A 25,451-nucleotide genomic window follows, 5' to 3' on the forward strand; every position below is an offset into this window, starting at 1 on the left:
TTCGATCCCAGCTCCAGGAAGATCCCACATGCCGCGGAGCAACTAAGCCCGTGTGCCAAAAAAAAAAAAAAAAAGATGTGGTGCACATATATATATATACACGCATACACACACAATGGAATATTAGCCACAAAAAAGAATGAAATTCTGCCATCTGCAGCAACATGGATGGACCTAGAGTGTGTATAGTGAAATAAGTCAGAGAAGACAAATACTATATGATATCATTTATTTGTGGAATCTAAAAAATAAAACAAATGAATGTATCAATATATAGCAAAACAGAAAGAGACTCACAGATTATTAAAAAAAAAACAAAGCGGTGGTTCCAATAAGGAGAGGGAAAGGGGTAGGGCAAGATAGGGGTATGGGATTAAGAGACACAAACTACTACGTATAAAATAGGTAAGCAACAAGGATACACTGTACAGCACAGGGGATTATAGCCATTATTTTGTAATAACTTTTAGTGGCGTATAACCTGTAAAAATACTGAATTGCAGTGCTCTACACCTGAAACTAATATAATATTGTGAATCAACTATACTTCAATTAAAAAAATAAAATAATAGTTCAACATCAACCTACCCCCTACCCAAAAAAATGAATGCATGCAAGACGGTATGCAAAATTTTGTGTTTATATAAAAAACAAAAGTTTTAAAAAAGCAATTAAAAAACAAAAGGATAAGTGTGGTTACCATTAAGAGGAGAAACTAGGGGAATGCAAAGGTAAAGGCTTTTATTTTTCATTTGATAACTTTTATACTGTTTAAATTTTGATGGCATATGAATGTTTTTATTTTTATTATTTAAATACCAGTAAGGACTATAGAAGTGGTTAGAATATAGGTTATTCTTGTTTTTCTTTTACACTTCTCTGTGATAAACAGCCTATTTCTAAGAAACTACCTATTCCAAGCACTATGCTAGATGCTTTTGCATAAATTACCTAAAATATGACTCTGGGAGGTAAATCTTTTTTTTTTTTTTAAGCTCTTTACTGGAATATAATTGCTTTACACTGTTGTGCCAGTTTCTACTGTACAACAAAGTGAATCAGCTGTATTTATACATATATCCTCAAATCCCCTCCCTCCCGAGACTCCTTCCCACCCTCCCTATCCCACCCCTCTAAGTCATCACCAATCATCGAGTTGATCTGGGAGGTAAATCTTATTGCAGGTGATGAACCTGGAGTTTAGAGAGATTAAGGATGGTAAATGGAAGAATCCAAACACCACCCAATATCTTCAAAAAACTAAGAAAGGTTTCCAGAGATAATACAAATAAAAAGAGGAAGAACTTATTCTTACTTTAAAGGTTGAAACAAACCATTATCAAGGGGCAAGGCAGGCAAACTACTGCCTGCAGGTCAAACCTTGCCCACCTTGTTTTCATACGTAGCATTTTATTGAAAATAGCCGCATCCATTGGTTTACATATTGCCTGTAGACGCTTTCAAAGACTACATGGCCTACAAAGCCTTCAATATTGAATATTTACTCTCTGGCCCTTCACAGAAAGCCTGTTGACCTTGGATCAAGTACAAAAATTTATCAAGCTTTACTTCAATGATGCATACTGAGCTCCAGCTAATGTGTTACCGTAAACAGAAACTTCATGAGAGAAATTTAAATTTCATTCTTGTTTCTATCATCAATATGAAATATAGTAAACTTAAAAGCAATGCACTTGTTATAAATCTATCCCTACTGCAGAATAAAAATGAACATTTATCAAACATTCAGCAAAATAATTATATTTAAAAACCTAAACACTTTAGTCTACCTTTGGATTGTGCATAACAATCGTCTCTCCACTCGGAAACTCTAATCTGCGGTGCCACTGATTTGTGGTTACAGCTTTTTTATATTCAGCCTACAATGGAAACAACATACAATCCAGTAAGACAAATCTATTAAGAGAAAGTGTGGGAGAAGATTATAACTATGATAGTAATAAAAACAACAGTCAGAGCAGCTCTCATGTACTAACTGGTTACCATACTATCATTTTACATAACAGTACCTCATTTAACTGCTCTCAATCAGCCCTAAATGATATTATCCCCATTACATACAAGTGAAAACCAAGGTTTAGACAGTCTATTAATTTCCTAGGGCCGCCATATAACAAAGTATCACAAACTGAGTGGCTTATAAAAACAGAAACTTATTGCCTTACAATTCTAGAGGCTAGAAGTCTGAAATCAAGGTGTCAGCAGGGCCACATTCCCTCTGAAACTCACAGGGAACTCCTTCCTCGCCTCTTCCTAGATCCTTGTGGTCTGTCAGCAATCTGTAGTGTTCCTTGACTTACAGATGCATCACTCCAGTCCTCTACTTCACATGGCCTTCTCCCTCTGTGTTTGTCTTAACATGACTGTCTTCTTATAAGGACATCCATCATATTGAATTAGGGGCCCACCCTACTCCAGTATGATCTCATCTTTACTAACTATACCTGCAACAACCCTATTTCCAAACAAAGTCACATTCTGAGGTACTAGAGGTTAAGACCTCAACCTTTTTGGTGGCGAACACAATTCAACCACTAGCAGGCATTTTTGATCACAGTTGCACAAGACCACACAGTGATCACCGAGGTAAGGAGCAAAAGCAGAACTGCAGTTTACTCCCACCCGTGACTTTCTGACTACAAAGACTTGGCTGTTCAACCATTTTCTCACTCTTCCTCCAGAGACACTATTCTGCTCTCTATAAGGCAAAAGTCTGAGGGTCTCTTGGAGATTCAAGACAAGGTAAAGGGGAACCTCTGGTACACCCACTGTCCAAAGTTTTTTTTCAATAGAAGGTTTCTTTTTGTCTCCTCATTCAGTAGCAATTCCTCTCTATCAGCCTCTATCCAGCTGACCCTCTTCCTCACTGCTTTTAAAAAATTTTTTAATATATTTTTTACAATTCTTAAAAGCAAGATCCCAAATGTTTAAAGAAAGAAAAGATCCACCATCTTAAGAGTTATTTTCACTTCTTCATATTCCCTTTCAATCCATAGCTTTATAATAAACCTTGTCTGCTAAAGTATGGTTCCACATATCATTCTTCAAAATGGTCTTGGTTATTCTTGACACTTTGATCTTCCATATAAAATTTAGGAGCAGTTTGCAAATTTTACCTGAAACACCCTGATGTGCTTTGATTGGGATTACATAAAATTTATGAAAATAATTTGGGAAGAACTGACATCTTTATTATACTGAGTGTGCATCTACGAACAAAGTATTTTGCTCCATTTCTTTGAGGTCATCTTTTACGTCTTTCAATTCTGTTTTGTAGTTTTTCTCCACAAAGTTCATATATATCTTTTGTTGGACTTTTTTGCCTACTTAGCCTGTAGTTTTGTTAGTGTTACAGTCTTCTTTTTTTTATTAGTTTCTAATTGGTTATTTCTACTGTATAAGAGTGTTATTAATTTATATATATTGATCTCATACCCACGGACTCTTTAAATTCTTATACTGGTGCTAATGATATCTCTAGAGATTCTCCTGGTTTTCTATGTAGACATTCATATCATCAAGCTAAAGGTGTTTTTTTGTTTCCACCTCTTTTGTCTTTGTGACAGGACAGGATCATCTACAATACTAGCAATATGTATCACTTATTTCTCATGTTCCTATTAGCTTTATCATTTCCTAACCTCTTCTGCTTCTTCCCTGATCTGGTCTGAGTTTCCTGGGAAGAGGCTGAACAGGAACTAAGATTTCCCAAAGTTAAGAACAGCCATGTGCTATTGAGATGGTCAGTACATGAATTCCACCCTTAAAACCTGTGTCACCCATTTATAATCAAATACAGTATACACTTTCAATTACTGCTTAGACTTGAAAATACATACTTTAGCTTCAAAATGATAGGACTAAACATTCAGCTTTGGGATGTTTTACCTTCAATAGGGTCTTGTCAAGGGTACCAAAAATTATAGTATACATTTGTTTATTTATATAGGTCTAAAATTAAGCCAAAGATATCAACATTCCTTTACATATTTTATTCCTTATTCAACTAATTAAAATTATGTTTTAGGAGACTGGTGCCTCCTGATATTTGGTATTTCCAAGTACAAAATTAACTTTATGCCTTCTTTTTAGTCTTTGCTGTTCTTAGCTGGGTTCTGAATCTGCTCTAAATCAGTGTTTTTCAAACTGTGGATCATGACCAGTAGTAAATTGTAAAATCAATGTGTTCAATGACATACAACATATCTAAGTGAATGACATCTAGTGGGGGTAAGTGTTGTTCCATGGACCTTTATTTTTAGTGGTTTGTTAGAGCTGGCTCATACCAGCTCACAAGAGCTGATCATACATACCTCTTCCCAACTCTGTGTCCAGTTACACCATGTTGATAGCCTAAAACTGGTCACGGTGGGAGTATTTACACCATGGAAATCAGCAAACACTTTAAATCAGGGGCTTTTTTCCCTGGAGAGCCAGTTTACCAAACCCCACTGATTCTGATAAACAAATGCACATATGCATGTGTGTGTATAAAATGTGTGCACTAAATTTCAATGTAAAATGTATTCTTACTATGGGTTGAAATGAAAAATATTTGACACCTCTGTTCTCAACAAGCTTCTCTTCCAATTTATTCAACCCCAACTAACATCTGTCTTAACTTTAGGCCAACATTCACCTTTTCATACTGATTTGGATACAGGACAGTATTTCACAGTCACTATTATAGAGATTAATATTTCTAGGACAGGCACAACTGATAATGACTATGACTAAGAATTACATTCACAAATTTTCTTTTGAAAAAGCAAAATACTCCACAAAAAATCTGTTCTATTGTAACTATTAGAAAAACATGTATATGAATAAGGAACAGTCTAAGAAAATATTTTTTAAATGTAGCATTTTATTTGAAAGGATAACTAGATTGTGATTTAATTTTTTTCTTATTTCTATTAATTATATCATTATGTTCTTCAAGGACAAAAAAATTTAGTCACTAATAGTCAGCTGCTAAACTTGACTGCCAGCTCCTAACAGAACATAAAGCCCAGTACTTGCTTGCAGCTTTCAAAATATGAATTTAGGGAAGATCAACACTTTAGAGGCCCCTTTTAATGTTAACATTAGCACTGGTTTAAATGTTTAACATTAATATTGGTTTTCGTAACTAATACATAAAAAATTATAACTAAAATTTCCATACTCCATTTCCCATGTAAGCAGGTGAATTCATTTAACTTATTTCAAATATTTAAGTACTCCATTATTAAGTAGAATTATAACAAGAAATTAGCATAATTATGTAAAACAACATTAACCACCAATTTTAAGATGGCTAAAAAGTCTCACAACATTTGTTCCTAATCTCGTATTTATTTTCATAGACCGTAGGTTAATCGCAAGCCTCTTGCTGAATATTAATCTGAAAAGCATCCATATGCATGGCGTGTGTTGACAGCAGCAATCACAGCAGCCTAAGTTCTCTTGAAGATATAAGTACCTTATTATATTAGATCTGTGATGCTACCCTGCAAAACATTCTATCTTTAGACACAGAGGCCACAATCAGCGCCTCATAAACGATGACACCACTTAAAAAGCAATCTTCCTTGTGCACAGGATCAAGAGAGGTTGTCTTGTAAATAAAGTCTGCTCCATTGTGAGCAGTGTTACACAAGGCTCCAATGTACACAGCATCCATGTGTTTTTAAGAAAAGCATAAAGGAATAAAGCTCACGTACCTCTAGTTTTTCACTGAACTCCTCTGTATAGGGAATAAATCTGCTGTCTGTGTCCCCTTTGTAAAACCAAGTACAGCGTCTCACTTCAGCTGGCTCCTCTTCCCAGTACACAGCTTTCCTCATCCGGTCGTATAGGTAAACGTCGTAGCGCCCTCCATCAGTGCCTAGAACCACACTCTCAGGGTCTGGCTGGACTGGAGCACAAGGTCCACATTTTAACTCGATAGTTATAAGGTACATTGAAAAGTAATAAATAATGAATATGGTGACTTGTCTATCCTTAAAGACAAAGAACTAAGCTCATTTTTGTTCAAAAACAGAAGTTTAAGATTACTCTCTGCTGCTCAAAATGATGACTCTTTTTAGGTGGAGAAGAAATAACCAGGGTAAAATATAAAAACATGATCATGAAATAATTCAAATAGTGTAGTGGATGAATTGGGAGATTGGGATTGCCATATATACATTACTAATAAGAAAAAAATATCAAATTGTACACTTTAAATACATGCAGTTTATTGTATGTCAAAAAATTTTAAAAAACAAGAGAAAACAAAAAAACAGAAAACATATAATTAGTAGTTTTGTTTTTTTTTTTAATCAAAGCAGCAATGCTCCATGAAGCATACTTCTAAAGAATAAGTGATTTTTTAAGTCCCAAGATGAAATATAATCAGGATAAACAAAGAAACCTATTTCTATAGTGAAGACTTCTCGGAGTCTTAACACACTACCGTGCACTATCTCAAAAGATGGATGTGGACTTCCCTGGTGGTGCAGTGGTTAAGTATCCGCCTGCCAATGCAGGGGACATGGGTTCAAGCCCTCATCTGGGAAGATCCCACATGCCGCGGAGCAACTAAGCACATGCGCCACAACTACTGAGTCTGCACTCTAGAGCCCGCAAGCCACAACTACTGAGCCCATGTGCCACAACTAGTGAAGCCTGCGCACCGAGTCTGTACTCTGCAAAAAAAGAAGCCACTGCAATAAGAAGCCTGCGCACTGCAGTGAAGCGTAGCCCCCCACCCCGCTCGCAGCAATTGTGCACAGTAACGAAGACCCAACGCAGCCAATGAATAAAAAGTAAATTAATTAATTAATTAATTAATTTTAAAAAAGACGGATGTGGTTACAGCACTTCCAAAACTCATCTGACCATGGAACACTTTTTTCATAGCATCTCCAGGAACAACAGTGCCATAGAAAATGCTTTATAAATGCTCTACAGCTACAAACAAATAAAGGAAATGAGAAAACTGACATCTAGGTTATATGAACTACTCCATTTCTTGGAGTCAAACTACCTTTAAACAAAGAAGAAAATTACTAAAACATTTCTTCAAATACCTTGCTCAAGTAACCCAGGACTTAAAAAAAAAAAAAAAAAAAAACCCAGGACTTATACTAATATCATCATCTTAAGGTACAGAGGCTGGCAGGTGCTACAAGGAGTAAAGAATTTGACATTCAGGGGCTTCCTAGGTGGCGCAGTGGTTAAGAATCCGCCTGCCAATGCAGAGGTCACGGGTTCGATCCTAGCTCCAGGAAGATCCCACATGCCGTGGAGCAACTAAGCCCGTGTGCCAAAAAAAAAAAGAATTTGACATTCATAAAAAGTAGGTCATGGATAAATACTCCTCATTCCTCTCTTCCTAAAATCAAACACAAATGATGCAGGATCTGTGCTTACCTGAATTATAGATTTCTTCAAGATTCAGAGAGTCAAACACACTGAAAGGCATCCATAGTTGTTTGTATTCTATCTCCTTGCAGTAAAACCAGTGCGGTTGGACAGGTTCATATTGGTTTTGAAGTAGAAAAGGAGGTGGTGCTTGCACAGAGGGACCTGCAGGTCTAGCAGGTGTCTGCTGCTGGGTTGGAGGGGATAACCCTGACTGCACTGAAGGCAGAATCTGGGGAGACAAAAGTTAGGACCATCATGTCTGTCGAAAGGAACAATTATGTGTATGTTTCAGACCCAAATTAACATTAGTAATGACTATCCCAAATATTTCTCTAGACAACTATTTAATAACCAGGCTCCAAAGCAACTAAAATTTTTTAAAAATCTAATAAAACCGAAAATCAGTTGCAAAGTGAACAGGATTTTCTCACACTGATGGCAAAGTAAACTAATACCTTTACAGATATCAATCCAGCAGTATGTCTCCTGTGATTTATTTAATCTTTAAAATGTGCATATTCCTTGGAAATTCCCTGGCAGTCCAGTGGTTTGGACTCGGTGCTTTCACTGTCATGGCCTGGGTTCAATCCCTGGTCAGGGAACTAAGATCCCACAAGCCCCGTGCCCAAAAATAAATAAATAAATATAAAAATAAAATACGCATATTCCTTGACCTAGCCATTCCATTTCTAAGAATTCATCCTAAAGATATAACTGTAAAAATTTACCCACAAGAATGTATATCAAAAGGTTATTTATAACAATCACTGCATACAATCTAAACGTTTAATAGAAACCTGATTAAATCTTTTACTTATATGCTGGAATTCTCTAGAACCATTAAAAATGTTTTAGAAAAAAATCTTAATAACATCTAAAATATGTTCAAAAAACATACATAATGCTTGCCAAGAAAAAACTACATTTATCTAGAAAAAAAGATAAAACATAAAATAAAAACAGGGTTTTCTAGTGGCAATTTTTATTCATTTGCCTATTCAGCATTTTTCAAATTTTCTGTGCTGAAAATACTTTTAAAGTCAGAATACAATTATTTTTTTAAACTTTTATTAAAATTCATTTCAGAATATTCTATCAATGTTAAATTTACTAAGGTTGATGACTGCACTGTGGTTATATAAAAGCATATCTTTATTCTTAGGAAATACACACTAAAGTATCTAGCAGTAAAGAATCATAATGTATTTAACTGATCTTCAAATGTCCGCCCCCCCCCTCCCACCGCCGCCCCGAATGCACATATACAAAGTGAGAAAGGAAGGGAGGGAGGGTGGGGAGAAAGGATGTTCAGTGTGCATGTGCACAAGTGACAGAACAAATATTCATGACAGGTAAATCTGGGTTAGGGTATTGGGGTGTTCTTTGTCCTGTTTTTATTTTTGCAAGCTTTCTTTATATTTAAAATTATCATTTTTAAAATTCTTAATTAGAAATCTTTTCAAAATTTCATCAGCAAAAAAAAAAAATTTCATCAGCAAAGTATACTAACTTACATTGCATGCTACAAATCTGGTTACTTTTCAATATGCTGAAATCCAACATTACCAAGAGTTTGTATATTGGTAGGATTTATATATTTTTTTTTTTAATTTTTCTTTAATTTTTGGCTGCACTGGGTCTTCGTTGCTGCGTGCAGGCTTCTCATTGCACTGGCTTCTCTTGCTGAGGAGAATGGGCTCTAGGGCACATGGGCTTCAATAGTTGCGGCACGTGGGCTCAGCAGTTGTGGCGCACAGGCTTCATTGCTCTGTGGCATGTGGGATCTTCCCAGACCAGGGATCGAACCCATGCCCCTGCATTGGCAGGCAGATTCTTAACCACTGCACCACCAGAGAAGTCCTGGTATGATTTAAATTAGCTGGTAAAATGGAGTCCATTCTCTATCCCGGAGAGAAGTCAGGTTACACTCCGATTACAATAGTATTATTTCTACCGCACAGGGCTTAATTCTTCCTTTCAGTCATCTCCTGTTTTTTTTTTTTTTTTTTTTTTTGATTCAGTTCACTTCCTTTTGGAAGTCAGTTAAATAATTAGTGGGGAAAAAAGCATAAAGGAATTTCATAAAATTTACCCAATGCAAAAGTTATCCCATCACTCCCCTGAGGTAGAGTTTGACTATCTAGATCCAAACTCCATAAATGTAAATAAAAGAAATCACTGGAGTAATCAATTTTAGTTCCGGTAATTGAGTGTTTTGATTGAATAGTATAATTAAAAAATGAGAAGCTGGCACTGTTAATAATTGCTCCGACTCTTATATGTCCCTAGACGACATTTGTTATTGGTTTCTTACATTAAATCTGGAAATATTGGCATATGGTTATCTCATTAAAATCAATTACTACCTCCATAAATAGATAATATAAACTAAAATAGGAATCACTCAATGAGCTATCTTTAAAAGATTGTTTACTTCAAAGCGTGTAGCTTACAAAAATAATCCTCTGAAAATAATGCCATCATATTGATTACTAAAAGCACAGTGTTTTCAAAAATACAGGTTAAGATGAGAGAGAGTAAAAATTACAGTGAATAATTAGGATATAAAAACACATCTCCATACCGGCGGCAAAGATCCTGGCAGCATCTGGTACATCTGAACAGGGGGTCCCGAGGGCGGAGGATGGGTGGGGTGGGCTGGCGTTTGGCACTGCTGCAGCTGCGGTGGTGCAATGTAAGGGTTGGCCCTGCTGCTCACAGCCGTGTGGCGATATGGATTGTATCCTTGCTGGGGCGTGCCCGGGGGTGGACTCCCAAAATTTGAAGGAGGGAGACTACTAGGCTGAGAAGGCAGGTAAGTATTTATTCCCATTTGTGAAGCAGGTGGAGCACCATACTGAGCCTTCGAGTTGGATGGTGAAAATGCATTCGACACATCTTGGGATCCACTTGCAAAAGGGAGCGCAGCTGGGGGCTTGGAGAATGCTGATTGTCCAGCCGATGCTGCTGCAGTTGTTAACGGTGACTGTCCAATATTCCCAAAAGGATCACTACTGCTTGATACCTGAGAGAAGTAGCTAAATGTCTGTGGGGTAGACGTGTGAGCAGAAGTCTGACCAAGGAAGCTGTCCTCCTCACCCACATCTGTGGAATCCTCTGAAAGGGAGCAGAAGGGGAAGTGGTTTACAGGTGAGCTATCTCTGTAGACAAGATTCTAAACAGCAGAGCTTGCAATTACACCTCTTATTTTGTTGTTCAAACTTACATTTCTGCATTAAAGATAATAATGAAAACCTTTTTTATCTTTGAAAACTTTTCTTTGAAATGAAAACCTAGAATATATGAACAAAAAACAACAAAAGGAGAGAAAAATTATAACTCATTCAGAAGCTCACTTCCCAGAAACAATTACTGTTAATATTGTAAATATTTTGATACATACCTTTCCATACTTTTTAAACAAATATAGTTACATAGTATTTATTTTGTAGATGTGTATAAATTATGTAGACATATTTGTATATACAACTTTTTTTAAATGGAAATAAAATCGATACTAGTTTTACATGTTATTTTGAATGCTCTTTTTTCCTGGTAAAAAACAATTCAAATATTATTCCACTACCCAAATACACACAGCTTTACTTCTACAGTAGCTACAACAAACTAAAGTACAGATATTAACTCTGTTGACAAGAAGGGGGGGGTGTGTCAGGGCTCTTACCTACAAAGCACTCATTATACAAGTGAACACATGGTATTTGTACTCCTGGAGGCAAAGTAGGTCAACCATTAATTGCCATCCCTAAAACCACACAGTATCACAACCAGATAATTAGTCATTAGAGAAAGCCAAATCACTAGAAAAGTCATCTCTAACCAAGGGAAGTACTCCTCACTTCCCTTTGCCCAACTTGATCTTCACTGTGGGTATGATTAGCACCAAACTATGTATCTTCTTTTCTGCTATCAAGTTGTAAAATAAAAACACAGCCTCCAAAGTCCAGTCTACTTTTTCCTCAGTAAACTTCTGCAAGCCCTTAGCCTGTAACATCGTCTTCCTCTCCCTAATTTTTTCCTTCTCCCATCTCATTCCCTCTCATCTCCCACCACTGGAGGTATAGAGCAGATCAGGAGGGTGGACTCCCTCCCAGCACAAACGCACACTGTGGTCCCTGCCCTTGAGACCTGCCAAAGGGCAGCCTTTCAACCTCTGAGCGCCTTCTTGACCTCTGCTGAAGGAAGCCCTCAGCTCTTAGGCTGCTCCCATTATATTGCACACACATCAATTTAACCGAGATACTCCACTATTAAAAATACTGAGTTGTTTCTTTGTAACTAAAAAAATCACTTCCTGTACAGGGCCCCCTGTCTGCTTGCACCATGCTACTTTTCTAATACATTTCTGGTTCTTACCCTCCCTTTTCAGTCCCTGGAACCTCATCTGGACTCAGATTATTTAGTTTCTCTCTCAATATCTAAAAGCAGGGGGGAAAAAAAACCTCTATGGTATCTTTTATCCTTTAAGACAACTTGGGATCAACCTGATCCAAGAAACTTTTTTCTGATTAGCATCAACTGCAAACAAAATACTGATCCCGGCAAGCTGCCAGCCTCACCTCAGGAGCACTTTCTAACTACACGTGGACACATTTGGCACCAAGACCCATAACTTTAATGAGCACTTGTATACTTGTGACACTCCCAACTCTGTCTCAAACTGAGACTGAGCTCATGTGTCCCAGAAACTATTTTCCAACTGCCTCAATACTTCTTGGCAGGTTCAGCCACATATACCTCAGACTGTAAGCCTAAATTGAATCTGTCATCTTAACTGTCCCCCTTCATGTGTTCTTTTTACACATCTCACTACCTCAACAGATGTCTGCCAGCATCCATCCAGACACTCAAGCCAGAAACCTCCTCTCAGACTCTGCCCTCTCTCTCACACCCTTCATTTAATGATTCAGATCCTCATTAAAGAAATATGTACACAGTATTCACCATATGCCAGGTGGAGCTAGGTCTTGGGGCTAAAACTGAACAAAGAGGAGGGGCCTCTGCACTGGGCAGTCTGGCCCCCCACGTGAGTCACTGAGTCCCAACAATTTGATGGTGTAAAAATCTTTCACACCTGTCCCCTGCTCCCCACACCCAATGTGGCCGACCAGGGCTAGAGGGCCACCCGCTCTTGCCTGACTCACAATGGCCTCCAGATTGACTGCTCGTGCTACAGTCAGCTTCACTCTGGTGCAATCTCAGAAAACTCCAGTCTTTCTGAAAGACACCTCTAATTTCACTGCCTTGTTTAGAATCCTTCAAGGGCACTCCCACACCCCACAGAATGAACTACAAACTCCTCCATGTGGTATATGAGGCCCTTCATGATCTGGTCCTCACTGACCAGTATGAGCCACTCCCCTGCACTCACTCCAGTCAAATGGAGGGATGGAGAGCAGGGAGGGACTGGGCAAGAGGGAAAGAACAGGAGAGGGAGAGAAAATGTGAGCACCTACCACCAAATCCCACCATATCAGCAGGTTTTTCTCACACCTCCAGACTTTCACACACATCTGTCTCCCCAGACTCCCTAATTTCTATGCATCCTTCAACACTCAGCTCAAGAATTGCCTCCTCTGTGAGGTCCTGAAGGCCCAAGGGATGTCCTCTCCCTGGTCAGCCAGCCTGACACCCACTGCTCTCACAGCAGCCTACCAACCCCTCTTTCCAACCAGCATAAACCTGTATCACAATTACTTACACAGCTGGGTACATTGTGTCTGTATATACTGTGCAGTCCTTGAGGGCAATGCTACCTGCTCCTCTGTGTCTCCCTGACATCGGGAACAGGGCCTGGCAAACAGAAGCTGCTCAATCCAAGTTTGTTGAATGAATGACATTGCTTCCTATGTGTCTCTTTCACTGACATGATTAACTATTGCTTCCAATGTGACGGGTTCTCCTTTTGTTCTAGAAATTATCTGAATGGGTTTCTGAAGATCAAATCTTTTTTAAAAGTAGAAAAATATTTGTTACAGAATTTTAGTTCTAAAAAGTATTAATTTTCTTATTAAAAAATAAGCCATCTCCAAGAAACAATAGTTTTCAAGACAGGTAAGTTATCCTGTACTTGGCAAGGAAGATCTTTAGCATTTACTGATAGTGACAGACACAGTGAAATATTATATAGCAAGGAAGATGGGCATGAACCAAACATCTGTTAAGCAGAGGATGATACAAAAACCCCATGTACGGCCTTATTTATTCCTGAAAACTCCCAAAGTATTCTGCTTCAGCTATGCTAGTCCTCCACCAAAAACAGCGATGTCAAACCTTTCGGCCACACTATCAAAGCAAGACATACATATTCCTGACTCCCACCCTTTCATTCATTCAACAGGTTTCTATCGAAAAATTGGTCTATAGCATACCAGGCACTGTTCTAGGTATAAGTTTCTGCTCTCATGGAGCTCACATGCTAGTGGGATAAGATAAACAAACATGTGTACATGTCAGATGGCGATAAGTGCCAAGAAGAAACATAACACAAGGGAAGAGGAACCATCATGTATTGTCTCCGAGTTGCCCTTCTTCACTTCTCCATGAAACTTTCCTTAGTCCTCCAAACAATAGTAAATTATTCAACAGGAAAATATTCAACATTTACTGAGGATCTATGTGCTAGGCACTAAACAAGATCTTAGAAATGAAAAGGTAAATAAGTCATAGCTGCAAACTTCAAGAAGCCCATAATGCAAATAGAGAGGCAGGCATGTTTATTTCACAAACATTTATATAACACTATGTGCCAGGAACTATCTCCAGTGATTTATAAAAACCAATTCACTTCTCATCACAGCCCTGTGAGGCTATATATATATATATATATGGAAAATGAAGAACAGAGAGGTAAAGTAACATGCCTGAGGTCACACAGCAAGTTATTGGCAGGACTAGGGCTGGAATACAGTCTGTGCTCCTAAACACCAGCTGTGGGTTATGCCTCATAATCGTTAAAAAGCAATCTCCCTAGACAATAATAAACAAATATACAAAGTGCTAAGTTGCACATAGGAGTGGGGACTTAAGAGAAAAAGCAATAGCTCCTTAGAGAAAATGATGCACCGCTTTGAAAGATGACTGTATTCTGTACCTCTACAAATATTACATGTCTATCCTAAGAGACAGCCTACTCTATCCTAGGAGGGGGGCACTGTCTAATTCATTTTGCATTCCCTGCAAGCACCTGGCACACCAGGAGGTGTTCAACAAAAATCTGTGGAGTGCCAGTGCAGTTCCTTCGACGAAGAGTTTGGCCCCCGCTCCCCAAGATCCCAAAGTCCTCAGGCCACTGATGGCCCTGGCAAGGTACCAGAGGGTCGGATCCAGGCACAAGAAAACCCCTCCGTCCGACCATCACCCCACGCCTCCCTCGCCCACCTCCGCGAACACACTTGGCCCACCGGATCCCTGTCTCCTTACTACCTCCGGGCAAGAGCAGGGAGGCCGAGGCAGCGGCAGCTTGCGTGACTGGGATAAAGGGCACGTTGAAGCTGAACTCCGTGGCTGAAGAGGAGAAGAGTAAGTTAGTGCCCGACGACGAGGTGGAGGTGGCGCCACCGCCGCCACCATTAGGTTTCCTCTCGGCCATGGCTGCGACCCACCGCCCGTTACACGTCTACGGGCGGCCGGTGCGGAACCACCGGCCGGAAGCCGATCCAGTAGGGGCCAACACACTTCCGCACTTGCGCACAAGGGCCGGAACGCCGAGGGGCTAGTCAGCCTTCCTCTGCCTTCTTCTAAGAGGCCGCCAGAAATCAACATGGCGGCGCAGGCTTCACGCCCGAGTCCTCGCACGTGACATCATCGGCCACAGCCGGGGCGGGGCTGGAGACGGGGGCCGAAGTTGGGGCGGGAGCGTGGGAGAGGGAGGGCTGCTGGTTGTGAATCAAAGTAGGAATCGACGCTGAAAGTCTCGGTTGCGGGAGGCTCTCTGGGCTTCCTAAAAATACCCGCAAGAGCGTTTAACTAGGTAAGATTCTGGAGGAACAGTGAAAGCGCGCAGGTGCAGGTAGCAGAGTGCTTGCAGCAGACAGAGGGAAGAAGAGGTGTGTGGGCCATTTGTAGCTAAGGTCTAGCCAAAGTCACCCGCTCTAACCAAATACCTGCGTCCAACTCGCCCACGTCTTTCTGGACTGAACTGAACTCTTGTCATTGGCCCAGAAATATTAACAGAATTGGTGAAACTTTTGAAGTTTTTAAGCCAAAGGGAAGGAAAAAAAAGTTTAAAAGAGAAACCAGAGAATTGACATTTTGGCGTGTGACTTTTTTAATAGTCTTCTGTACCTGTCTACAGTAATCTGACTAGTTTAATCCTAAAAGGTGGGTAACTTGGATATAAATGTCATCATATAGTTAGAGATCATGAAAGGAAAAATAACAGATAATCAACTCCTTGGAGGGTGGGAGAGAGGGAAAGAAGAAACCCAAAAGAAGCTTTGAAATAATGAAACTATCCTCTCCCCCAGCTGTTCACACCTATACAGTATCTGTTTATTAACTAACTCAATAACTACTAGTATGCTTACTGTCAAAACAAAAACAAAGCCAGGTATTAAAGCAATAAGGATAGATTTTATTGCGTTCCGGAAGTGGGTTTGTCATGAACTGAACTGAACTTCCCCAGAACAAAAGGCTGGAGACTTTAAAGACTGGTGCATGCTAAGGCAAAGGCATTAAAGGGTGCCAAGGGGTGTTGGCCCATGTGACTAGGCCACTTGGGTTTGTTAATTGGCACTTACATAGAGGAGAAATTAATTTCCCATATCTTTATGACAGGCAGTGGTACAAGTTAGAGCAAGGTACCCACCAGGCTGGGAGGAGACAGCTCTCAGATCCTGGAGGAGACAGTTCTGAGTGACAAAAGATTTATATCTCAAAGGGGCAGAGAAAGGATTTATAATTGCAAGCTTGCTAAAGTAACTGCTTTAAGGGAGGTTCAGGGCCTATATGCCTATCACCTGGTTTGGGTTGCAAGAAACAGTAAATTCTCCTGGCAGTGCTGAGCTTTCTCAGGCAGGCATTTTAAGGGGGACAGGGTTCATCCTGGGGTCATGGCCTTAAGCTGTTAGTAGCCATTCTAGAGTTTGGTCAAGGGGCCTTTATCATTACCACAGGTGGTCAAGGAAGTATAGTGAACACTGGGAGTACCGTGGTACATAAGATAGACACAGGACCTTTCCTTCTTGGAGCTTACAGTCTGGTCAGGAAGACAGACAACTAAATACATAATAACAATAAACTAAAGTGTGATAAAAGTAGTAATGTAGAATTTCCCAAAGTGTGTTATGTGGAATATTGACACCATCAGGAAAGGGAGGTGTAACCCTTCTAGGGGAGGGATAGCAAGTATTGAGAACAATCAGACCATGAACAAAGGATCCACCTCATCTGGAGTGACATGAGAGACTTTGCTGCAATAGAAACAAAGTGTCGAAGTGGAAAAGCTTGGAGGAGAGGGGTTGGAGGAAGTGGTAAGAGACAATTACAGATAAGGTTACAGTATGTGGGGATACCTTAAGGTGCCACACTTGAGTGGGTTACAACATGATTGGAGCCTAGTGAGCAACTGGGAGAAAGTTGGGAGGTAAGAATGAAAAGTAGACCAAGGCCACATGATACAGGGTCCTTACAAGTTAAGAGCAAAAGGGACTGAAAGAAGGGTTTAAAGGAGGGTGGAGGAATGACATTTGCTCTGTAGAAAGTTCACTCTGACTTCAACGTAATAAAATAGATAAGGAAAGAGGAAGCCTTGGGAGTAGAAAGAGCAGTTGGCAGACTGCTGCAATGGACCAGCTGAGTAATGATAGTGGCTCAAATTAGAGCGACTGCAGTAGGAATAAACAGAAATAGGAGTAATTTCCAGGAAAACGTCAAATTGAACAGCTGTATCTTCATTTTCTTCTTCCTGAAACTCTGTTGAAAACACAAATGCATTTGCTTGGTTTTTTTAGGCAAAAACCCATAAGAATGTGGAGAATGGGAGATGTGACAGCAACAAGATTTTGGAAGGCACCCGAAAAATGGGCAAGTAGTAGATGATTTAGCAAGCCAGTAATGGGGAAACCTCAGAGGCAACATTATTTGCAACATAGGATCACCAAAAGGTTTAGGACCTGATAACTTCAGACACCTCTGGAAGTGGTGGTCCAGTGGAAAAGAGAGGCCCTATAATTAGGAGGATTGGTTAAAACTGTTTAAGAAACAGAACCCCTCCCCCATTCTCAGTAACTGGATTATTGACCATCCCCCTTAAAGGAAAAAGACTGATCTTACTCTTCTGGAGGGGGTAAAACAGAGTAAGATTAAGCAAATACATACATACTAAGTAATAAAACACTCTCTTCCACAACCCCAGCCCAATATCTTCGCTCACCTCCAAAAACACTAGCTGCCAGGTCTTCAACCTCTAGGCAGGAGATTAGAAGAATCTTCTTGGGGTCGTGGGAACAGAAAAATCTAAAGATAATTAAATCAGGATTCCCCAATAAGATAGCCCAGGGCAGATCACCCCATAATTAAGCTCACAATCAACAAGCCCCAGAACACACCTTCCACTAACCAGAGCACCTCTTCTTCACCACTGATGTGGACCTCTGGCCTCAACTTGGCTCAAAATGAACCCTAAGTGCTCCTGAGCCACTGGTGGCTCCTGCAAACACAGCTCCTGCAAGAAAGATTGCTGCCCCATGGGCTGTGCTAAGTGTGCCCAGAGCTGCATCTGCAAAGGGGCATTGGACAAGGGCAGCTGCTGAGCCTGATGTTGGGAAAGCAGCTCCCAGGTGTAAATAGGGCAACATATGAACCTGTACTTAAAATTTTTTTCCTGCTACCCTGACCTGCTTGCCACATTCCTATTTGCATGGAATATTTGTATGAAAATAAATTCATCTAGACAAACAACAACAAGAAGAAGACCCACTTATATGCTCTGAGCTCCCAATCACCTTTTTAGTCCCCACACTTTTTTTTTCAGGTATTCATTCAACAAATATTATGTGAACCTGCCCCTATGCCAGACATGGGGGATACAAGAATGGACAGATGGGCAGACCCATGACAGTTCACACTCTAGGGGACGATGACCCTCTCTTGTCTTCCATACTCACCTCCATCTGGCAAGGCAGGTGAATGGGGAGGACAAGACACAGGTGACTGGAGGGAAAGTGTGCTAATTTCTGATTCAGGGAACACAGAGGAAAAGAAGGACAAACTGGAACATAAAAATGGAGATGCCCAGCAGTTAGATGGATGGCTCTGAAACTGAAGAAAGAAGTTCAGGCTTAAAATGAGATGTAGGAGGCATTAACTCACATGTAAGTGATTCAGAAATTGTGGGCAAAGAGCCTCATGCTCTGTCAGTGTCTCAAATGGCCATTCTTTCGGAGGAGGGTTTGTGTTGCTTTCTGTACAAGGTGATGAGCAGGGCACTAAGTCAGGCTGACAGGTGTGATCAGAGAAAGCATAGGTGGGAGTTAGTCCCCACACTTTAAATATGATTACCACAGAGTTGAGAAGATTCTTTAGCCTGAAAGATACTGATCCAAACAAGACCCACAAAAGGAACAGGAAATGGCAATTTAGAAGAAATAACCCACACAGGAAGGCAAGAACTTTAAAAAAACCTATCAATAATATCTTCAGAGGGATCTGTAAATAAGAAACAAGATCCAGGTGCTATTTAAGAAAGAAAAGAAAAGAAATATTTAGGGAACGAAAAAGAAAGTCAATAGAAGGAAAATAAATATGAGGAAATGTCTCAAAAAGTAAAGCAAAAACACAAACAGATGGAAGCTAGGCGAGAAACCTAAGAAAATTAGAGTGCCATGCAAGAAAATCCAATATCTGAATTTTAAGAGCTCTGCTAGGAAAGACAGAAAGTGCAGAGGAGGCAATCATCAAAAAAATATTTTGTTTTATTCCCAGAAATGAAGTATATAAGTTTCTAAATTAAAAGTGTTTAGTTCCCAGCACAATAGTTGAAAACATACATATTGAAGCACTGGAGACAAAAATCCCTAAAGGTTTCAGAAGGATAAAATCAGGTCAAACGCAAAGAAATTCAGCTCCCGAAATATTTCTCTCTCAAGCACACTTTCTAAGAAAGAATATGAAGCACGTGCTCCACCAAAAATAAAGAAGTAAGGCTAAGAACGTCTTCCTATGTGGGATGCAGGTAACATGATTTCCAACACAGATGTACAGGGGAATTCAAGCAGATTCCCTAACAAAAGACCCAGATATGCAATGGCTTGAACAAAAGTTCATTTCTCACTCACACAAGAGTACATGTTAGTGACCAGCTTTTTGTCTTCAACACGGGGCTTCCAAGGCTGCTCAAGTTGTTGCCACACGAGGAAGTAGGAAGGGGTCAGGGCAGTTCAGGGGCAAGTGTCCCATCTTAACAAGTGAGGCAGAAGTTGCACACATCACTTTTGTTCACATTCCACTAGTGTGAACTTCGACAAAAGGCACTCCTTTTGGGTGCAAGAAGAGCTGGAAAGTAACACTCCCCACCTGGGGAGCCACATGGTAACTACAATTCTGTAACTATGGAGGAAGAGGATTTGGGTGGGCAAGCGGCAATTGCCATGGCAGTGTGTCCCTCTGGCCATCATATACTACCCCTTCTTCCCAAATAGAACATACTCATGCCCCAAGGGTGGTAACCAGCTGCATCCAGCTTAAAAGCCCAGGATCTCTGCGTAGCTTAGCCCTTTCCTATGAGTCTGGATGTGGTTCCTCGGGAGCTAATAAGACATCCAATAGACATTGGGAGCAAGAGCAGGGTAACTGCAATGGAGGCTCCCACTGGGAAAAAAAGAGGAATGGAAAACACAGTAATCACCGTTCCATGGAAAAGACTGAATTCTGCTAGGCATAAATGGAGAATGTTTGTGGTTAGTCCTGGCTGTCTTTGGTTTGGCCCTCTATAAATAATCCCCCAGTCCACAATCCTCCCTGGCCCTGGCTTTGCCCTCTGGGGGGTTTCTCCTTGACCACGGTCATCCAGATCCACATGTGAAGTGGCACGGGGAAGCATGTCCTCTCTGGGGGCTGTACAGCTTTGGCAGTTCACTCCCTGTTGGTATGAGTTTGGGGCCTGAGACTTGCTTTCAGGCTTGAACAGTTGCAGACTTTCTCAGGCCAGGCTCCTGGTTTTTTATTTCCAGTAATTTCCATGTCGACCTGAGCTCTTTTTTCTCTCAGCTTCATGGTGGTTAACTTGTTATCTGAAATGAAGCTACAACCTTGCTCTGACCTTTGCCACAGGGCTAGATTCTTTAGTTTACCTGAGAAGTCTTAAAGGACCCTCGAAAATACCTTTGAGTAAACCCTCCTAGGGTTTGAATACCAGATTGATTGGTTTTTCCAATCCTGGAAGACCCCAGTGTCTCCTGTGCTGCCTAATCTGGTAGCAGTGGCCACCTGTGGTTATTGAACATTGGCAATGTGGCTGCCTGAATTGAGGTGTGCTGTCAGTGTAAAATACACACTGTATTTTGTAGAATTAATAAAAAAGGTTAATAGTCTTCATATGGATTATTTGTTCAAATTATAATATTTTTATATGTTGGGTTAAATACATTATTAAAATTAGTGTTACCTGTTTCTATTTACTTTTTTAAATTTAACTTTGAAATTACATATATGCTTGCACAATATATCTGAGAGACTGAATACAGAAACAATGGCCAGACCATATTTAACAACAGAACTCTGACCCATATTCTCTGACAGCAGAGCAACTGGTTCACAAAGGTCAGGGCTTGGTTGATGAGTGCCAACTTTCCTATTTGTTTCACTCACTCTGCAGAAAAGAGGAATGGTTATGAAATTCCTCCTTGGAAATTCCCTGGCAGTCCAGTGGTTAGGACTCGGTGCTTTCACTGTGAGGGCCCAGGTACAGTCCCCGGTCAGGGAACTAAAATCCCGGAAGGCATGTGGCACGGCCAAAAAAAAAAACTCCTCCTCCCTTTTGTATTCTAAGATAGGGCTAACTGTAAAGGACCACCTTGCTCTTGCACATTCCAAAATAAGACTCACCCCTACCAGTCCTCAAAGACTCCCTTGTTTTAAACCTGAAATTTTAACCTTCTTCTTTAAAATGTTCCAGAATGTGTGTTTTCCCTATTGCAACATCCGGAATAAAATCTTCTCCTTCATTGTCTGAGGCATTTTGTCTTTCACCTATTGTCATCAACTATCCAACCACTAAACTAGAGCCACGTTATTTTCTGTTTGTTATAATAGCATACCACTTCTGATAATAATTTCAGTATTGTTTGCAGTAATGCTAGCAGCTGTAAGAAAGAGATCTTGGAATGCAATGTTCATATAAAAATCCAGGCTGACTTTAGCACAAGTTCATTATCGTCATCACCATCCCATCCTTCAGGAAGGAGCAAAGAACATATCCAGCACCAAATCTTTAAGAAATTGAAGTGGAAGTTCCAGATATCACATTCCCTCATGTTTCTTTGGTAAACCTAATCACACAACCCTACCTAGCCTCAAAGAAGGCTGGAAAATGTAGTCCCTAGCCAGGCAACCAACCTCAGCTACACTTCTATAGCTAGGAAAGGCAGCTGTTCCCTGGGAAACCTTTCTATGGCCCTGGAAGGCTAGAACAGATTTTTTTTTTCCAAAGTCTCAATGAAAAATGAATCCTAAAAAAGAAAATCTTTAGGATAATGGTGGTAGGAGAGCCTAAGAAGACAGTTTTGCACCAGGAGTAGAAGGCAACAAAGTCCAGGTTGGAATAGGACAAAGGGTTTTGGGAAATGTCCAAGAAAATAAGGTACATAAAATACCTGATTTGTCTAAATACCTAGAGAAGAGATTTTGGCAATTGATAGAAAGTGTGCATTATCCATTCAGCAACTATTTATTGAGCATCTATGACGTCAGATGCTGTTCTAGGTGCTAAGGAACAAGACAGCATACAAATACGAAATCCATTGCTTCAAGGATCTCATAATCCAGTGGGAATTTTACTGCAGCTGAGGTTGAATTTGTGATAAGTATACAGAAAACAAGCCAATGTTTAAAGGAAACTTTTACCCCATCCTGGAGGCAACTACATTCAATTCTTTCTGCTGATTCTTTCTGTATTTCTAGAGTTTTAAATTAACATGATTATACTGTCACTTCTGATTTTTTCCATTTTTTTCTCCTTTGTATCATATGTTGAGTTCCCAGATGAAAGATGAGGATTTTGCTCTTTCTGGTCTTATCCAAAAAGATCTTTTTGTCCTTATTATATGTATGAATCCTACATATCCTCATCTCCCTAGCCTCCTGAAGTTAAATTATAATGCTGGTTAGATTAATATTCAAATTTTAACATTATTTTTCTACTTAAACACTATTGATAGCCATGTCAAGTAATAACTTGTGATTTTTAAAATTTCCTATTCAAGTTTTTGTTTTCCTAGCCTTAAGGCTTAGAACACTTTTCCCTCACACTTTTCACCTAGCTAACTCTTATTTATCGTTCAAGTCCTACTGTAAATGTCACATTTTCAGGAAATCCCTAAAGGGTCCTTTCCCCGCAACTCTCCCTCACTAGAATAGATGCTGCTGTTCATCACTCTTATAGAACTTCACTTTTTCTTGACTGGCAGCTATCATGGTTGTAAATGAATAATTATTTAGTAATGAGTCTCTCACTGAACTGTATATACCACAAAGGCAGGGATAGTATCTCCCTTTTTCACCCCAGTATTTCCAATGCCCTCAATAATTACTTGCAGATAGGGACTTCCTGGGTGGCGCAGTGGTTAAGAATCCACCTGCCAATGCAGGGGACATGGGTTCACTCCCTGCTCCAGGAAAATCCCACATGCCGTGGAGCAACTAAGCCCGTGTGCCACAACTATTGAGCCTGCGCTTTAGAGCTCATGAGTCACAACTATTGAGCCCACATGCCGCAACTACTGAAGTCCACACGCCTAGAGCCCGTGCTCCACAACAGGAGAAGCCACTGCAATGAGGAGCCCATGCACCACAACGAAGAGTAGCCCCCACTTGCTGCAACTAGAGAAAGCCTGTGTGCAGCAACAAAGACCCAATGCAGCCAATAAATAAACAAATAAATAAATTACTTGTAGACAGGGTTACTTAATGCCCTCCTTAAAAATACAGACTTGGGATGGGGGCAGAAGTGTGATTACCAGTGGTGGGGGAAAAAAAATCTTGCCATAGAGAGGTACTCTCGTGGACCTTCCCTTGGCCTTTTAAATTTTCATAACTACTTATTAGCAGTGTCAAACATGTTGCCACAGGAAAATTAGAGTGTGAAATTATTCACATTATAAAGTAATTACATTTCAGTAGAATCACAGTGTCTCTTTAAGTAAAATCTGAGCAATTTTTGTTTACAAATCACTGAATACATAGGCAGAAACCAAAGGCTAAAATGTTAGTAGCCACTGCTGAATTGGCATCCAGGTGCAATTTCACATAAAGCAAATTTGAAATTATTACAATTTAAAAGCATATGTTCAGGACTTCCCTGGCAATCCAGTGGTTAAGACTCTGCACTTCCAACGCAGGGGGTGAGGGTTTGATCCCTGGTTGGGGAACTAAGATCCCATAGACCTCATGTAGTGGCCAAAAAAAAAAAAAAAAAAAAAAAGCAGATGTTCATGACAAATATTTAATTTGCATATTACTGGCCACAAAGATATATAGGGGATTTCTCCATTCAATTCCAGGGACTTGGCAACCCCCTCTGCTAAATGAGAAAATGAAGGAAGTGGTGGTAATGCTGAAGATTTGAAACAGCTCACCCAAACTCACAAGAGCCAGCTGTATAATACAGTACGCCCATCATAGTTATCCCCCGCTATCAGTTGCAAGGAATTGGTGCCAGGACCTCTCGGATATTTGCAGATGCTCAAGTCCCTTGTATAAAATGGCATAGTACAGTGAGCCCTGGGTGACAGGCCCTCTATAGCTGGCGTTTCCATGTTTTCAGATTCAACCAACCTTGACCACTGGCCCCCACCCCCAAGCAGAGTGCGGAATGTAATCAGTTCACAGTGACAAATACAAAATAACCCCTTTTGCCCTAAGGAGGGCTTGAGATATGAGTTCAGTTCTCCAGCTCCCCACTTTCTAGACCCCATTCAGAGCATTCTTCTGTTACCACACTGTATTTCAGCTGATGAGACTGGGGTTTTCTCAGATACAGTCCAGGCCTAGGGGCTGTTTCATTACAGAACTTGCATATTTTCCAAATTTCCTCATTCAGAGGTTACTGTTGACTCTATCTTTTGTGTGTGCTGATGCCACCGTCTTCGTGCTGAGGGTGTCCTGACACTCACATTCTGCAGGAACCTCACCAAACTTCCTCGGCTGTTTCCAGCTTCTAGGCAGACCCAGGCCAGGGTATGTTTTCAGTTATGAACTTGCCCCTCCGTTAGGAACTAGTCCCTCTACAGTGCCAGAGATGACAGAAAGAGGGCTTGGGTCTTTCAAAGTTCCCCTTATTTACATGCACACCTTCCTCAGGGGGTAAGACTTGATCCAGCCCAGGGAAAGTCACTACATAGGGTTTCGAGCAGGGAACCAGAAAAAAGAATTGCCATCGGGGGGGCAAACAAAAAAGGGGGGTGGCATGATGAGGAGGCAGGAGGTGGGCGGACACCAAAGGCTGCTTTACACTCTAATTTTGCCCAGAGATAACTTTGAGGTCTCTTTGGGCTTGTGCTTTTGGGCTATTGCGGCCTCGGACCTGTGCAAGGCCTCGCACTGTAGGCGGATAAACCGGACTTGGGGAGTTTCCCCCTTGGAGCTTGCAGAGTGACACCCAGCAAAACGCCTCTCTCGGGCCGCGACGCCGGGCTCCGCGTCCGGGAGGCAGCGCCTGCCCTTCCTTGCGCCCGTCTCTAAGATGGCGGCTGCTCCGCGGCCCCGTCGCCGCCGCGGCCCCGCCCCGCGGCGGCCAGCCCCGCCTCCCCGCCGCGGGGCCGCGCAGCGCGCTCCCGCCGCCCCTCCCCGCGCGAGCTCCA

At 40.8% G+C, this 25,451-nt stretch overlaps 1 protein-coding gene across 9 annotated transcripts in view; it reads right to left on the minus strand.

Annotated features, from left to right (window-relative positions):
- Window positions 1–15,128, minus strand: part of SEC23IP (SEC23 interacting protein) — a 42,136-nt gene extending 27,008 nt beyond the window's left edge. For 5 of the 9 annotated variants that reach the window (XM_057735028.1, XM_057735027.1, XM_057735030.1 and 2 more), the window contains exons 1-5: window positions 14,829–15,103; window positions 9,998–10,530; window positions 7,420–7,642; window positions 5,727–5,920; window positions 1,791–1,880 (exon numbers count right to left, since the gene is read on the minus strand). In XM_057735028.1, the coding sequence (XP_057591011.1) occupies window positions 1,791–1,880; window positions 5,727–5,920; window positions 7,420–7,642; window positions 9,998–10,530; window positions 14,829–15,006 (1,218 nt within the window). In that variant the 5' untranslated portion in view covers window positions 15,007–15,103. Of the gene's footprint in view, window positions 1–1,790; window positions 1,881–5,726; window positions 5,921–7,419; window positions 7,643–9,997; window positions 10,531–14,828 lie in introns of all 9 variants that reach the window. The other 4 variants (XM_057735026.1, XM_057735029.1, XM_057735025.1 and 1 more) reach the window with 4 other exon arrangements.
- Window positions 15,129–25,451: the final 10,323 nt, after the last annotated feature.

This window comes from Hippopotamus amphibius, chromosome 5, assembly GCF_030028045.1.
Source record: "Hippopotamus amphibius kiboko isolate mHipAmp2 chromosome 5, mHipAmp2.hap2, whole genome shotgun sequence".
In the NCBI taxonomy this organism is placed as follows: Eukaryota; Metazoa; Chordata; class Mammalia; order Artiodactyla; family Hippopotamidae; genus Hippopotamus; species Hippopotamus amphibius.